The 18358-nt window shown below is 32.8% G+C and overlaps 1 protein-coding gene across 1 annotated transcript in view; it reads left to right on the forward strand.

Annotated features, from left to right (window-relative positions):
* Positions 1-18358, forward strand: part of LOC126878470 (ionotropic receptor 21a) — a 174643-nt gene that overhangs the window by 29711 nt on the left and 126574 nt on the right. The window contains exon 5 of the mRNA XM_050641214.1: positions 8240-8481. Within this exon, the coding sequence (XP_050497171.1) occupies positions 8240-8481 (242 nt within the window). The remainder of the gene's footprint in view (positions 1-8239; positions 8482-18358) is intronic.

Consider the following 18358-nt stretch of genomic DNA (forward strand, 5'->3'; position numbering starts at 1 on the left):
TAGTATATAAATTACTAATATCTCTCCGTAGCGATGACGGTTGCGAATTCAATGCTTTTTCTCAATCCAAAAAGAAGTTCTATACATATATTATACGCGCGTTGCATACGTCCTATACTATTTATATATACATACACCAAATATGTAGGTACTACAAACGCGAAAATTTGAAACCAATAAGCCTGTTGCCACATCCGTACAGAATGCTTACCAAAATAATTACTAACAGGCTATCAAATAAATTCGATAGTTACCAGCCTGTTGACATAGTACCATAGAACACCTACAGACAATAACGACACTTTTCAAAAGTGCAACGAATACAATGAACCTCTTCATTTGGTATTTGTGGATTACAATAAGGCATTCGATTCCATAGAAGTCAGGGCCGTATTAGAAGGAATGAATAACGCAAGGATTGATTCTAGATATATAATACTCCTCAAATACATATACGACAATGCAACTATGCAAATAAATATATAGAAGGTCTAACAACAAGCAAAATAAGAACGGAGAGAGAAGTTACACAGAGGACAAAAACAAATAAAACAAAAGAAATGACAAATCAATATATCACAATCGACTTAGATGGAAGTGATATCGAAAGTGCCGAAAAGCATATATACCTAAGTCACACGATCAAACTAGGCAAACAGAATCAAACGGCAGAAATAACTAGAAGAATCCGAATGACTTGGGCATCAGTAGCAAGACTCAGAGTGATGTAATGAAGAACAAAAATATACCAATAAATCTAAAGACAAGGGTTTTCAACAGTTGTATTTTACCAATTATGACGTATAGAATGGGGACGATGACACTTACAGAGGTATTAGCCAATAGATTGACGAACAGAGGGCGATCAAACGAGCTATGTTAGGGATATCTCTGAGGGAACATATACAAAATGAGGACGTGCAAAACAGGACGAAAGTGGAATATATAATTGGATGAATTGAAATGCAAATGAAACGGACCTGGGTAGGACACGTGGCACGACAAAACATCGAAACGTGGACGAGAAACATTGTACATTGGAGACCACGCGAGCACAGTCGTAGTAGAGGAAGACCACAAAAACGATGGCTAGACGACATCAAAGCAAAAATGGGGAGAAAGTGGCACCAAATAGCACAAAACAGAGAAGAATGGAGAACTCATGGGGAGGCCTTTGTCCAGGAGTGGATGCAAACAGGCTGAAGAAGAAGATAGGGAATATATATGCATACAAAATTTATTTCGACTAAACGATTACGGTCGCGAAATCAATTCTTTATCCCCATCCAAAAATAGGTGTTATACCAATATACAAATATTATATACGCGTTGCGTGCCTTCTACACTATTTATAATAATATATGTATACGCACAAAATTTATTTCGCCGAAGCGTTCGCAAAACGGTCGCAATGACGGTCGCGAATTCAATACTTTTTTCCCATCTAAAAAGTGCACAACCCCATTAAAGAAGTTTTCACTTCAATAATATTACTATTATTATACGTACATTATAATAATATAATATACGTACAAAATTTATTTCGTCGAAGCGATGACGGTCGCGATGACAGTTGCGAAATCAATCCTTTCTCCTCATTCTAAAATAGATTTTACATGTATTTTAAATTTAAATACTTCTACACAATTTATATATACATATACACATAATAAATATACGTACAAAATTAATTTCGCCGAAGAGATGATGGTCGCGATGACGGTCGCCAAAAAATCCTTTTTCGCCATCCAAAAATAGTTTACATTTATTTTAAATTTAAATACTTCTATACAATTTATATACAGGGTGTCCCAAAAGTAGTGGAACGGTCGAATATTTCGCGAACTAAACATCGGATCGAAAAACTGAAAAATACGTGTTCAATCATTTTCAAAAATCTATCCTATAACACCAAACACCAACCCCCACTACACCCCCTGGAGGTGGGGTGGAGGGTAACTTTAAAATCTCAAATGAAAACCCCTAGTTTTTCTTACAGATTTGGATTCGTTACATAATAAAACATTTTTTCGAACTGTGGATAGATGACGCTATAATTGAGAAAAACCATTTATCCTGATACCATAGGTAAATTATAGAAACGGTCTAATATCTCGAGAAATACACTTCCAAATGAGAAACCAAAAAATAGGTTTTTAATACTTTTCGAAAACCTATCGAATAACACTAAACATGACCCTCCAACCCACCCCCTGGAAGTGGGGTGGGGGTAACTTTAAAATCTTAAATAGCAACCCCCACTTTTTATTACAGATTCGAATTCATCATGAAAAATTAAGCAACATTTATTCGAAACATTTTTTAGAATTGTTGATAGATGGCGCTTTAATTGGAAAAATACGGTTTATTAGCGCCATCTATCAGAAATTTTAAAAAATGTTTCGAATAAATGTTGCTTAATTTTTCATGACGAATTCGAATCTGCAATAAAAAGTGGTGGTTGCTGTTTAAGATTTTAATTTAGGCGCCACCCCCTCTCCAGGGGTGGGTTGGAGGGTCATTTTTGGTGTTTATCGATAGGTTTTCGAAAAATATTAAAAACCTGTTTTTTGGTTTCTCATTTGGAAGTGTATTTCTCGAGATATTAGACCGTTTCTATAATTTACCTATGGTATCAGGATAAATTGTTTTTCCCAATTATAGCGCCATCTATCCACAGTTCGAAAAAATGTCTTGAATAAAAGTTGCTTACTTTTACGTAACGAATCCAAATCTGCAAGAAAAACTAGGAGTTTCCATTTGAGATTTTAAAGTTACCCCCCACCCCACCTCCAGGGGGTGTAGTGGGGGTTGGTGTTTGGTGTCATTGGATAGATTTTTGAAAATTATTGAACACATGTTTTTCAGTTTTTCGATCCGATGTTTAGTTCGCGAAATATTCGACCGTTCCACTACTTTTGGGACACCCTATATATACATACACATAATATGCATACGTACAAAATTTATTTCTCCGAAGAGATGACGGTCGCCAAATAAATCCTTTTTCCCCATCCAAAAATAGGTTTTACAGTTATTTTAAATTTAAATACTTCTATAGAATTTATATATACATACACATAATGTATATACGTTCAAAATTTATTTAGCCGAAGAGATGACAGTGGCGAAATAAATCCTTTTTCCCCATCTTAAAATATGTTTTACATTTATTTTAAATTTAAACACCTCTACACAATTTATATATACATACACATAATAATATATAGCATAAGCGATGACGGTCGCAATGACGGTCGCGATGACGGTCGCCAATTCAAGGCTTTTTCCCCTATCCAAAAAGTGCATAACGTCCCTAAAGAAGTTTTCACTTCAAAAACCGTAGGAGTCTAATAAATTTAATAACCAGAGAGAGGGTTAAGTTAATCTTAAAAAATCCACTTATAACTGAAAAATTAAACGATTAAATATAATAAAAAGTAGTAGGTACGAGGTCCAGTCCTCGATGACTTATTTAATTACTTAACATCAGTCAGATTTGACAAGTTGATCAAAGTAAATTTTTAACGATGCCACGTCAATTAAGTAAGTGTGATAAGAGAATAATTTCTAAAATAGAAGAAGCCAGTTGTCTATCCGACAACTGGCTCTAGATTTCAATAGATAATATTTTCGTTGAACTGGCAACGATGCCCTAGAAATTAGAATGACACATTTAACAAGACCAACTTCTTCTTCTTCTTCTTCAGCCTGTGTTCGTCCACTGCTGGACAGAGGCCTCTTCCATTTGCTTCCATCGATTTCTACTCTTGGCAATTCTCATCCACTGTTTGCCCGCGACTTGTTTGATATCATCTGCCCACCTCTTCTGCGGTCTGCCTACTCCTCGCCTGTTCTCTCTTGGTCTCCAGTTTGTTAGTCTCTGTGTCCATTTTTCGGGATTATCTCGGGCAACATGTCCGACCGACCCATTGCCACTTGAGCCTTGCTATACGTTCTACGACATTCGACCAACTTACCCAACTTGAAAAACACGATTTTCGGTTATAGTCCAGGGCGCATCTGTTTTGAGATGGACGTTGAGAGGTGACTCAAATTTTTTTGCAGAAATTGCTTGAAAATAAATCAAATAATAATATTTGAGTTATCCTCCCTCTCAAAAAGGTCCGGAATATTGTTTAAATAATCAAAATGTCAAAAAATGAAGGAAAAATTCGATTTTTTTCTTCGTTTTTTGATTATAACTTTAAAACTGTTCATTTCCGAGAAAAGTTGTACTAACATAAAAGTTTCGTAATTAAATTTCCTACAACATAGAATTGTTTAAAAGTTTAAAAAATAGTCACCCTAGTTGCAAAATAGCAATAATTGCGAAAAAAACATACAAAAACAAGTATTCGCATTTTACGTTTTTCAACCATTTATGCTACACTTAGGACCTTCATGTTTCACCCAGAAAAACTTTATGATATGTTAAAACAATACTGTAAATTTCATTAAGATCTCTTCAATAGATTTTGCAAAATAAATTTTGCAATACAGCTTTCGCAAAAAAAATTCATTTTTTCAAAATGTTAAAGGACTTTCATTTGCAATTTGCAAAATTAAAATCGATTAATTACCACGGCGTCAGGCAATTTTTTAAATAAACATTAATTTTTGGTGCTACGCGCAAGACAGCGGTGTTCGATTCACACAAGTTGATTTCCACCAAAATTTCTTCCAATCTTTATCTAATATATTGTTTTCTTACTCTATATTTTGTTGTATTTTAATATTTTTATTCCACAAAAATCAAAACTAATTTTATTATTGTTTGTGAAATATTGTTTAAACAAATGCATATGTTTAAAAATAATAAACTTTTATTCTCTTAAGTTAAAATATATGAACAAAGAAATTTTTTGCTAATAAAAGTGTTATTTCAAAGGAGTATGTGTTTTTATTTAGCAATAAACAAATTTATTTATTTATATAGAAGTGTAATAAAAATTAAAATGTATCAATCATTAACCAAGGTCATTGGAATGCCCAATCAGAGCAAACTATCCGCTGTCCTGCGCGTAGCACCAATAATTAATGTTTATTTTAAAAAATTCCTGACGCCGTAGTGTTAATCGATTTTAATTTTACAAAATTGCAAATGAAAGGTACTGTACACTTCTATTAGCAAAAAAATTTCAACTTACTATCTGCTTTATTTTCAGTCCTGTAACATTTTGAAAAAATGAATATTTTTTGCGAATGCTGGATTGCAAAATTTATTTTGCAAAATCTATTGAACCGATCTTAATGAAGTTTACAGTATTGTTTTACTGTATAATAAAGTTTTTCTGGGTGAAATATGAAGGTCCTAAGTATAGCATAAATGTTTGAAAAACGTAAAATGCGAATACTTGTTTTTGTATGTTTTTTTTCGCAATTATTGCTATTTTGCAACAAGGGTGACTCTTTTTTAAATTTTTAACTAATTCTGTATTGTAGAAAATTTAATTATGCAACTTTTATGTTAGTAGAACTTTTCTCGGAAATGAATACTTTTAAAGTTATAATCAAAAAACGAAGAAAAAAATCGAATTTTTCCTTAATTTTTTGACATTTTGATTATTTAAACAATGTTCCGGACCTTCTTGAGAGGGAGGATAACTCACATATTATTATTTGATTTATTTTCAAGCAATTTCTGCAAAAAAATTTGAGTCACTTCTCAACGTCCAAATGTAGTAATATTTTTACAGATGCGCCCTGGTCTATTATAAGAGTTGTACCAGTTTATTTTGACGCGAAGTGTATAACCCAAGATAGAAACTTATGGAGAAAAGTAATTAGGGAAGCCGACCAACATAGAAAAAACGGAAAAGAGAATTATGATGGACTGGTCTTCATTAATTGGGTTTTTTTCGTTACAGTTTGGTTTTAACGTTTTTTAGGGTAAAACTCTACTTGAAATTTTACAATAATCTAGGGATTTCATTCGAAATTTAGAATAAAACCGTACCTAATGGTTTTAAAACGTTTAGTTGTGTCACTTTTATGTTTTCTACCATATTTAATGAACGTAGAGGACAATTTTAATTGAAAATATATTTTATTTTAACAACGATTTCCAAGATAGAAATCTAAATGTAAAATATAAGGTATTTTCAAATAAACCTAGTACAAAAATTAAGTTTCAAATAAAATACAGTACGAGGGTGGATTGGTAAAAAACTAGCCTTTGATAGAAAAATCAAGTTTTTTTGTGATTAAATCGATTTATTTCTCAACATAGTCTCCTTTTAGCTCGATGTAGGTACTTAGACGATGTTCCAATTTTTTTATCCAATCTGATTAGTACTTTTGCTTGAGCTCTTCAAAATAGGCCGAAGTTTCAGCGACGACTTCATCGTTTGTTACGAAACGGCGTCCTCCGACCCATTTTTTTAGGGTTGGAAAGTGCAAACAAGAAAAAGTAAAAAAATCACTTTTTTGCTTGCCAAACTGGGGCGTTTTCGACGCAATTCGTCATCAAATCGATCCAATAATGCTGCATAGTACTCGCTATTGATTGTTTTTTCGTTTTCCAAGTAGTCGATGTGGATGATGCTCTTCACATCCCAGGAAACAGTCGCCATGACTTTGCCGGCCGAATGTGCACGTTTTGCTTTCTTCGGTGGGCCTTCGCCGCGTTTGCGCCACTGTTTCGACTGTTTTTTGCTTTCCGGCATTGATTAATAACTACATTGGGTGGGTGCTTTATAATCAATGTTTCCGGTGTGTAATAATGCACCCAGGTTTCATCAACGGTGATAAATCGGCGAAAAAAATCCAGGTCGGCTTTGATTTGCACATTCGTTTTCCCCTTTTTGTGGAGGAACTCACCGAACGATACTCGATTTTTTCCATTTTCCCGAAAACACAATAGTTGTCCTAAAAATATACAAGAAAGTTGGTCTATCGGAAGAACAGCAGGGGTCCGCCCAAACATCTCTACAATAGACGCTATCTTCATCATGCGACAATTAGTTGAGAAATCAATAGAATTCGACAAGCCCATGTTCTCATGCTTTGTAGATCTGAAACAGGTATTCAGCAGAGTACGATTAAAGGACGTGCTCACTATCATTGGAAAGAAAAATATGTCAGAAATATAGAAATATAATCAAAGAGCTCCATAGATCCAACAAAATAAGAATAAGAACGACACACCGGCTCACAGAAGAAATCAAAATCAATGTCGGCATTAGACAAGAGGACAGCCTCAGTCCATGCCTATTTAATTTAATAATGGATGAAGTTATAACTAGTGTTAACAAAATGACAGGGATACAAAAAGGGTAGCCGAACCATGAGAATACTTTGCTATGCAGATGATGCAATACTAATAGCCGAAAACGAAGATGACTTACAACGCCTACTACAAAAATTTAAAATAACCACCGAAAAGTATAACCTGACACTATCAACAGAGAAAACCCAATCGATGTTAATATCCAAGAACGAAATTATTAAATGTAAATTAGTAGTGGACGACCATATTATAATCGAAAAGGTAATGGATTGTAGATACTTGGGATATCTAGCGATAGGCATCTGTGACATGAAACAAAACAGCAGGCAACGAAAGCAACGAGAATATCTGTTTTTCTGAAGGGATATAATCTGGCGGAATAAATATATGAGTACCGAAAGCAAAGTCCGCATTTATAAGACGTGTGATAGACCCGTACTGATATACGCAGCTGAGACAAGGGCCGAGACAACAAAGACCAAACAAGTAATGAGAACAACAGAGATGAAAACCCTAAGATCCATCAGAGGTATCACACTCAGAGATAGAATACGAAACGAAGACATATTGCTAGGCTTTCAAGACGTAGTGAGATGGACAAGAGCACGACGATGCATGTGGAGGGATCCCGGAGATCGGATGGACCCTAAACGTATGGCAAAATGGGCGAAGACACAGAAGCCCAACACCAAGCGACCCATAGCGAGACCCAAAAACGATGATACGAGAGCTGGAGCTCCAGATCACAGCAGAGACTGTAACAGAAGAAACAGGACATAGTCCTATTAAAAGAAGAAGAAGAAGACAATAGTTGTTTGCTTCTGCCGGCTGTAAAAACGAAACTAATAGTTTTTTTGGCTTAAAATTTTGATAGACGTCATATAATGAATGGCAAATGCCAAAACCGAGAGCAATTCATTATCAAGTAACACCATCTATCAAAGGCTAGTTTTTTATCAATATATCCTCGTAGATAACAATAAAGTGTAACTCCAAATAAAATTTTAGGTATCGAGCTATTTTAGGACCTTTTAACTGGACAGTCTGGATAGCCCTGATCTTCATATATTTAGGCGGGATCTTCCCTCTGGCGTTCTCAGATAAACTTACACTTCGACATTTAATTAAAAATCCAGAAGAAATGGAAAATATGTTCTGGTATGTCTTTGGAACATTTACCAATTGCTTCACATTTTCTGGCAAAGGATCCTGGAGTAAAGCTGATAAAGTGACGACAAAACTCTTGATAGGTAAAAGTACTTAATTAACACATTAACGGCCACACTAAAATTTTTTGTTTGTGCCGTCAGGCTCCACGTGCAGAATCTAAATGTTGATGTGAATTATATTTAACTCACTGAGCGCCTGGACCAAACAAGGCGCGAGTTAAATGCAACTCGCGTGGCGGTCAATGTATTAAGAAATAAATGTAAATATAGTTCCTGCTCAAATTATACAGGGTGTTTCATTCTTCTTCTTCTTCCGATGCAAATCCACTAATGGATGTGAGCGATCACATTTTCCATTAACTCTCTGTTTCTTGCAATGTGTATCAGAGATTGTATGTCGTTAATCCCTGTCCATTGCCTTATGTTTCGGAGCCAGGACATTTTCTTGCGTCCTGTTCCTCTCTTGCCTTTAGTTTTACCCTGGATTATAAGTTGAAGGAACTGGTATTTTTCGTTTCGCATGTGTTTTCCTTTTCTTGATGGTATCGAAAAGTTGGCGCCCTTGGTTGATTCTTTTAAGGGCATCCACATTTGTGACTTTCGCCGTCCATGATATCTTTAGGATACGGCGATAAAGCCACATTTCGAAGGCTTCTAATCTGTTTATATCCCTCGTTTTGAGTGTCCAGCCCTCTATGCCATATAGCAGCACAGACAACACGTAGCATTTAGTAGTGTTTCATTGGGAAACGGAAATGCTTGAATGGTGAATTGAGGTCACTGAGGCGGTTCTACATAGATATACTATATTTATGATCCCACCCACCGATTATATAACCGAGTTTCAGGGTTTTTTTATTGATTTTGTACATTTCTCTCTGGATCCATATCTTTAGGATCACTTTGTAGTTTTTTTTTTGATATTTGAAAGAAATAGCAGTACAATACAGAAATAACATGCCTAGGAGAGTAGCTGCTCTTCATAAAATCGAGGATGGTTTAACAAACTATTGATTATTGTAGTAAAATCATTTGATAATGTCAATTGTTTTGTTCAGTTCATTTAAAAAAAGTTAATACTTTTATTTATAAATCCTCTTAAATATAGCTAACATAGTTAAGGAGCAACTCAGCAAAAGGCATTAAATTAAAAATACATATATGATTTTGAGTTATCGACAAAAAACTAATAGTCCAGGGCCGAAAAATAAAAACGGGAAAAAAGTCAATACAGGTATTTGAAGGTGCTAAATCGTAGGGGGGGATATAGTTAATTAAAAATACCTACAGAGGTACTCGTAAATCGACCTCATTTTTTTATAAACAAAGGCCAAAGTCAGAAAATATTGTTTTTTGCCTATAGCATTTTTAGTATCATATTTACAGCAAAAGTTGTTTTATGAAAGTTGTGTATCATAAAAAAACGGTTATTTTAACTTTTTACAGGTTAAAATCTATAAAGAATTAACCGAGATAACTGCAAAAAACCACGTTTTTTGCACTATTTTGTAAATGTTAATAACTTTCACCAAATAGGTCGTAAGGAACTTATACCTTGATCATGACGAAATTAAGTGCCTTTATTAGAGTACAAATTTTCAAGATGATTTGTTTGTCAGTTTACGAGTTATGTTAAATGTTTATCCCAGACATCGAATGTTTAAACAATCATTGTTGCCCTAGGAGTATTTTCAGAGCTTTTTAGCAAAGTGCAATGAGTTCTTAAAGACTAAAAGTACTAAAAAAGTTAAAAAAAGAATATATTTGTTTCTTAATTGTTGTTGAACAGGTCGATAAAAAAATGGTGAGCTTTTTCCTTATAATCAATTAGAATATCTTTGTTATTTTTTCTGATAAATAATTATAATTGACTGTATCAAAAAGCTGGTAAAAAACACATATTAAATAAGAAAAACCAACTTTTTATGACCAATGATAGTCAAGTTATACTTTTTTTTTGAAAAATCACATCTCTATTGTTTATAAATATTAAGAGTTGAAATTTTTACAGAATGATAATAAATATCTATATTTTATATTTCAATTGATAAGTACGGAATATCTTCTATTTAAAACGAGTAACAACCTTTTAAAGCGAAGTTACTCACGCTGACTGAGCTGGGACCATGCGATGGGGAAGATTGTCGGAGTCCAGTTCCGAGCGTCGAGATTTTGCTATAGAAAGTTCAATTTGGAGCGCTTAAAAATTTTTATAATATCTCAGCTTCCAGAGAACGTAGAGCCTTCATTTTTTTTAATGTGGGTAACTCGACGAAAGAATAACAACTAGCTAATTTTCATTTACCGGAATAATCGGAAAATTCTGGAAAATGAACTTTTTATTCAACATCCATTTACAATGTTACCACTAATATATTTTGATAAATATTTTCCTAAAATATTATAAATTTTTAAATAAATATTAAAATATAATTATAGTATATATCTATTTATATACAGGGTGGTTCATTTTATTCGCCTCGGTGTCTGTACGGAAAACGACTTGATTTAAAAAAATTTCTTCATAAACATATACAGGGCAATTAATACTACAATCTAAAAATAATGTGAATTATACAGGGTGCTACAAAAAAGAGTGGTATATTAAAGATATATTTTTTATGGAACATCCTACAACTGATGAAATTTTTAAATTGCCCTCAAAAAATAAGCTGGACTATACCTAAGTACAGGGTATTTTGGTTCATTTAAATTTTTACAAAAATATAAAATTTTAGAAAAAAATAAATATTTACAAATCTATGAGTCGGTGACAAACTTTTTCTTATTAGATCTTCATAATAGACTATTCAGCATTTTTAAACAGATGTTTATTGTAACAAAATTTATAATTACTTAATATTACATTTTTAGATTTAAAAACTGATTGAAAACAAAAACCTTGTCAAATTGAAAAAAAAAATGTGTGTATAGACTATAATTATTGATCTTCGTTAATTCTACACAGTTTATGTACAGGTTCATTAATTTCTTATTTCTTCAACATTATCCCTAATTTTTTGAAACAAATGTTCTTCAACTTCCGCTTTCGTCATCTATAATAACTGTCAAAAGGTTGTAGCATCTTTTTTCGCCAGTGTCATCTTTGCAATTTATGCAAAGCTCGGTACAATTGATTTATTTCTAGAAATTATGGATAATGTGGAAGAAATTAATGAATCTGTACAAAAACTGTGTAGAATTAATGAAGATGAATAATTATAATCTATACATAATATTTTTTTTTTTAATTTGAGAACATTTTTGTTTTTAATCAATTTTTAAATCTAAAAATGTACGATTAAGTAATTATAAATTTTGTTACAATAAACATCTGTTTAAATATGCTAAATAGTCTATTATGAAGATCCAAGAAAAAAATTGTCACTGATTCTTAGATTTGAAAAATATTTTTTTTTTTCTAAATCTTTAAATTTTTCTAAAAATCGAAATAAATCAAAACACCCTGTACTTAGGTATAGTCTAGCTTCTTTTTTAAGGGCAATTTAAAAATTTCATCAGGTGTAGGGTGTTCCATAAAAAAAATATATCTTTGATCTACCACTCTTTTTTGAAGCACCCTGTATAATTCATATTATTTTTAGATTGCAGTTTTAATGGCCCGGTATATTTTTTATGAAGAATTTTTTTTTAAATCAAGTCATTTTACGTACAGACATCGAGGCGAATAAAATGAACCACCCTGTATATAAATAGGTATAGGTGCACTATAATTTTATTTTGATATTTATTCACAAATTTATAATATTTCATGACAATATTTATGAAATTATATGTGTTAACGTTGTAAATGCATGGTGAATAAAAAAGTGCATTTTCCAGAATTTTCCGATTTTTCCGGTAAATGAAAATTAGCTAGTTGCTATTCTTTCGTCGAGTTACTCCAATTTAAAAAAAAATGAAGGCTCTACGTTCTCTGGAAGCTGAGATATTGTAAAAATTTTCAAGTGCTCCAAATTGAACTTTCTATAGGAAAATTTCGACGCGCGAAACTGGATTCCGACAATCTTCCCCACCACACGGTCCCAGCTCAGTCAGCGTGAGTAACTTCACTTTAAACGGTTATTACTCGTTTTAAATAGAAGATATTTCGTACTTATTAATTGAAATATAAAATATAGATATTTATTATCATTCTGTAAAAATTTCAACTCTTAATATTTATAAACAACAGAGATGTGATTTTTCAAAAAAAAAGTATAACTTGACTATCATGGGTCCTAGAAAGTTGGTTTTTCTTATTTAATATGTGTTTTTTACCAGATTTTTGATACAGTCAATTATAATTATTTATCAGAAAAAATAACAAAGATATTCTAATTGTTTATAAGGAAAAAACTCACCATTTTTTAGCGACTTGTTTAACAACATTTAAAAAACAGATATATCCTTTTTTTTTAACTTTCTTCTCCTAGGGCAACAATGATTGTTTAAACATTTGATGTCTGGGATAAACATTTAACATAACTCGTAAACTAACAAATAGATCTTCTTAAAATTTTGTACACTAATAAAGGAACTTAATTTCCTCGTGATCAAGGTACAATAAGTTCCTTACGGCCTTTTTGGTAAAAGTTATTAACAGTTAAAAAATAGTGCAAAAAACGTGGTTTTTTGCAATTATCTCGGTTAATTTTTCATGGATTTTAACTTATAAAAATTCAAAGTAATCATTTTTTCATGATACACAACTTTTGTAAAACAACTTTTGCTGTAAATATGATACTAAAAATGCTATAGGCAAAAAACCATATTTTTTGAATTTGGCCTTTTTTACATAAAAAAATGAGGTCGACTTACGAGTACCTCTGTATGTATTTTTAATTAACTATATCCATCCTAACATTTAGCACCTTCAAATGCCTGTATTGATTTTTACCCTGAAATCGCTCATATTTATTTTTCTACCCTGGGGCTAGATTCCGTGCACTCTAGATTAGATATCTACACGTCGCTTTCTATCGATGTCAATTGTCGTGAAAATATTTGAATTTTTAGCTTTAATTGAATTATTTTCTAGTTTTGCTAGGTTATACTCTAATTGATACTGAAGTGACACAGTAAAACAAGAAAATATTTGAATTAAAACTAAAAATTCAAATATATTGACATTGATAGAAAGTGATCGGCGTTAGCGATTGTACACAGAATCCCACCCCTGGTCTATAATTGAATTAAACCTAGTTAGAAGTAAATATTTTATTGACTAAAGAGATTTATTAATAACATTATTTTTGACAGAAAGTTGGAGTGTTATGTTCAATTTCTAAGTTTTCAATTTTTAAAGCTTTCATTTTGTTGGATTTATTGCTGTTTGCCGAAAATTGTTCTCATATGAATGGATTTATTTCGTTTTTCTGAACCGTTAGTTGTATTTATGTCCTTTTTCCAAATAAGTAACTACCTAAATGTCGAAAATAAAACACCAGTTTACGAAAACACTCTTAATTTATAAAATAAAGCTTCTGAAATATGTAGACTCTCTAAGATATGTCTTAAATCGAATAAGCATAGGAATCAAGACTAATAGTACTTTATTAAATCTATCATTATAAAGTTACAATCGTTACTACAAGCTATTACATACATCTGTCGTCAATGAAGTCTCTGGCAAGGTCAAGTGGCTAACGGCATCCTGGTGACAGCTATGCTGACTTGTCACTGTCATGGCTATCACTATTTAGCACTCCAGCCACCTTAACAGTACGCAGTTATGCGTAACATATCACATCTCCCCTTTTTACAAATTTAGTTTTAAAGTAGGTTTAACAACTCTACCTGACTTAGTTCTGCACATATCAGATTGCTCAGTTACATTATTTTGTATGTCAAGAGAGGTAGGTGTAGAGCGGAAGATCTACAACATCTAGTTGAAAGTATGAATGAGATATGTAATAACTACGGCATAAGGATGAACGTCAAAAAAACCAAATATATGACCTTCAGTAAGAATCCAATAAATGACACTAGTATCACAATAAACGGTACCCAACTTGAAAAAGTAAACGAATACAAATACTTGGGAACCCTTATCAATGAAACAGGTGACAAAAATCACGAGATAAAAAGACGTATTGAAATTGCCAGGTCTACTTTTATAAAAATGAAAAAATTATTTTGTAATCGTGATATTAGTATTCATCTACGAACTAGAATGTTAAAATGCTATGTATTCAGTACTTTGCTCTACGGTGTTGAGTCATGGACTCTTAAACAGAGGAATATTAAAAATCTTGAAAGCTTTGAGATGTGGTGCTACCGCCGTATACTAAGAATAAGTTGGGTGGATAAAATTACAAATGAAGAAGTAATACACAGAATAAATAACAAGCCAGAAGTTCTACTGAATATAAAAAAGAGAAAACTTGAATACTTAGGTCACCTGATGAGGGGACAAAAGTACACATTCCTACAAAACATAATGCAAGGAAAAATCCAAGGACGAAGAAATCCAGGCCGTAGAAGAATGTCCTGGATGAGAAATTTGAGAGAGTGGTTTGGCTGTACCACTAACGAATTGTTCAAAACAGCAGTAAATAAAATTAGAATCGCCCTAATGATATCCAATCTCCGATAGGAGAGGCACTCAAAGAAGAAGAAGAGGTAGGTGATTCAGCCCTTGCCAGCTGTGTTGAGGTTGAAGGTCCTTGATCTAAACCTGCATCCTCAGTATATGTAAGTGTTACAGCTGGCTGTGACTCAAATTTATTCAGAGATTCTCTTATATCTACTCTATTGCGACGGACAATATTATCATGCTCATCTCTCAAGATATAAGATCTTGGGGCTTCATGCTGTGACAATATTTGTGCTGGCTCCCACCTCTTTTGACATCGATTGTATATCACCACATCTGTGTCAGGTTCCAAAGACTTTAAATCCTTAACACCCTGGTTATAGTCCTTCACATATATATTTCTCCTTTTACTCAATTTTTCGTTTACATTTAGACAAACTGCTGGTTTTAGCATCTCTTTAACAACCGGCAACTTAGTTCTAAAGTGTCTACTCATTAAAAGCTGTGAAGGAGTATAACCAATATGCTTAAGGGGTGCATTCATATACTGTAAGAGTGCTGATTCAATGTCAGAACTGTCATCAACGGACTTCTTAACAATACTCTTGGCAATGGCTACACCTTTCTCAGCCAGTCCATTTCATCGTGGATAATTGAGGCTTCTAAACTTAATTTGAAAATTCCATTCTCTGGCAAAATTTTTAAATTGAAAGCTATTAAACGGAACATTATCACAACATACATAGACTGGTGAGCCATGTGTAGCAAACATTGACATTAAAATTTGAATGACAGAACTGACAGATTTGTCTCTTATTGGGTGAAGCTCTATCCAGTTTGAAAAAGAATCATAAGCTATTAGATAACTTGTACCATAACATGTAAAAATGTCAATGCCAATTCTTTCCCATGGATTTTCTGGTAAAGGGTATGGACATAACATTTCCCTTTGCTGCTTTTGTCTAAATTTTTCACAAGTTTTACATTTGTTTATATACGCCTCTATATCACAGCTCATTCCTGGCCAGTAAAAAATTTGCCTGGCTCTAGCTTTTGACTTCTCAATGCCAATATGACCTTCATGCACCAGCCCTAACATTTCAGATCTCAAGCTTTTGGGAGTAACAATCTTGTTGCCATAAAATAACAAGTCGTCACAGACACATAAGTTGTCTCGGAGTTTAAAAAACTTACTAACTATCTCTGGAACATCACGCTGGTGTTTTGGTCATCCCTGTATGCATAAGTTTATGACAGTCTGCAACTGTTCATCTTTTTGAAATTCTGATTTTCTAGCATCAGACATAGCTACATTATTTACTACCGCATGAACTGCAAACTGAAATTCAGCATCTGATTTCAGACCACATTCTTGTGAAAACGCCCGTGACAATGTATCAGCAACGTACAGATACTTTCCAGGTTTATATAATACATTTAAGTCATAATTTAACAACCGTAAACGCATTCTTTGCAAGCGTAGTGATATTGGGCATAAATAGCTCACTACCTTCACTTTCACTATCACTCACTTGGTTTCTTACTTCATGTACTCCCTTTCTGCTCACTAACTTTCTCTGCTCCATGTTTGTGTTCTTCTTGCTGCACACTCCAGCAAAATAATTCCTACCCTGGTAATGGGCACACGTTTTACCATATGCAGGACACTTTCTTCCTCGATGCTTAAACCCACAATATCTGCATACTTTTTGTGGAATAACTCTCTCTGATCTAACTGCATCCACTGTTGATTCGAATGTAAAGGCTAGTGCATGAATTTTACTGCTTTCACTTAATCTGCATGTTGTAATAGCCTTTTGCAATGTGAGTTTCGATTCTCTTAAAAGACTTTCTTGTGTTTGCTTGTGTTTTATTCCAATAACAATTCGGTCTCTAACCATGTCGTCCTGATCTTTAAATTCTGTCATTTTCACTGCTTTTTTTAACTCGGTCACAAAACTATCAAAAATTTTTCCTTCTTTTTGAACAATGCTGTTGAACTTAAACCGTTCATAAATAATATTCGACTTATGAGAGCAGTACTCTTCAAATTTATCCCAGACCGGTTGCAACTTTTTTTCATCACCTTCACTAAATGTAAAAGTGTTAAACAATTCTAATCCATCATCTCCAAGTAAACTCAAGAATATTGCAAGTTTCTTTTTCTCAGGCTTATCTTCCAACTCGGTGGCATCCATATATAGTTGAAATTTTTGAGAGAACCTTCTCCAGTTTGCCGCCAAATTTCCGTCATCTAGCACAAGGGGTTCTGGAGGTTTAAATTGATTTTCCATTTTTCTACACACAAATCACTACTAGAGATTAAACCTCGGCCCGACCTGACACCATGTATGATATGTCTTAAATCGAATAAGCATAGGAATCAAGACTAAAGGCAAGCGTCCACAGGTCCGCATCGTACGCATCGGACGCATCGTACGCATCGGATTAATTTTTCATACTGCGTCCACTGTATCGGCAGCGATCGGATTACCGATGCCACTACCTGCTAGGGTAGAAAAATTACTAAGGTAGACTTTAAAATTGGTTGTTTATTTATTTATTGGTTGTTTATTTAATTTAATAATTAATTTATGCATATTAACTATATTTATTAGTATGATATTTTAATGTATCTGTTTAGTAATAAAAAATCCACAAAAACGTAAAATGTATAGTTATTTTTTAAATATCTACAAAACGAAAGATGTTAGGTACATACAACCTGATATTAAAAGAAATCCTGTAATATTTACTACAAAATGCAATACTAATATACAATATACCATTTAAAAAAATGAAAAAAAATGTATTTGCAAAAAGGATCACATTTTTTATTATTGATATTTTATATTGATCGTATTTTATATTGATATACCAAATACCTATGTCAAAGATAATAAATTATTTAAAAATTACACTATACTGATAAAACTCTCATATGTCATTTTAAATATTTCGAAAATTATTAACTTTGGACCTATAAAACCTTACACAAACTATACATGTTTTTAAAAAATAGATTCAAAAGTTATTTGTAAACATTTTTTTATCGGCATAGTAATATTACAGCTTACACACCAATTCTCTCGGTAGACCGCAAGCTATAGCAGAAACACGATGGTAGACCGCATAATAGCACCCATTTTTCTAAGTAATTATACATTTGAATATAAAGGAATACACAAAGCTGTTATACAATTTGATTTAAATGGAAAATAGTAACTACATCAGTAAAAAAGTTTCTTTAAAGATTAATTAAATATGTACTTTTTTGGTTTTTAACTACTTGTAACACACTTTGGTTGCTTTTTCATGTTTTGTGAGGGACAATAAAATGTCTCGCATCAATTTTACACTTCTCTCAGAAACATCATTAACAAGTCATAATATTTTTTTAAAAGTTCATTGCTCATTGCT

Source organism: Diabrotica virgifera, chromosome 10, assembly GCF_917563875.1.
Source record: "Diabrotica virgifera virgifera chromosome 10, PGI_DIABVI_V3a".
In the NCBI taxonomy this organism is placed as follows: domain Eukaryota; kingdom Metazoa; phylum Arthropoda; class Insecta; order Coleoptera; family Chrysomelidae; genus Diabrotica; species Diabrotica virgifera.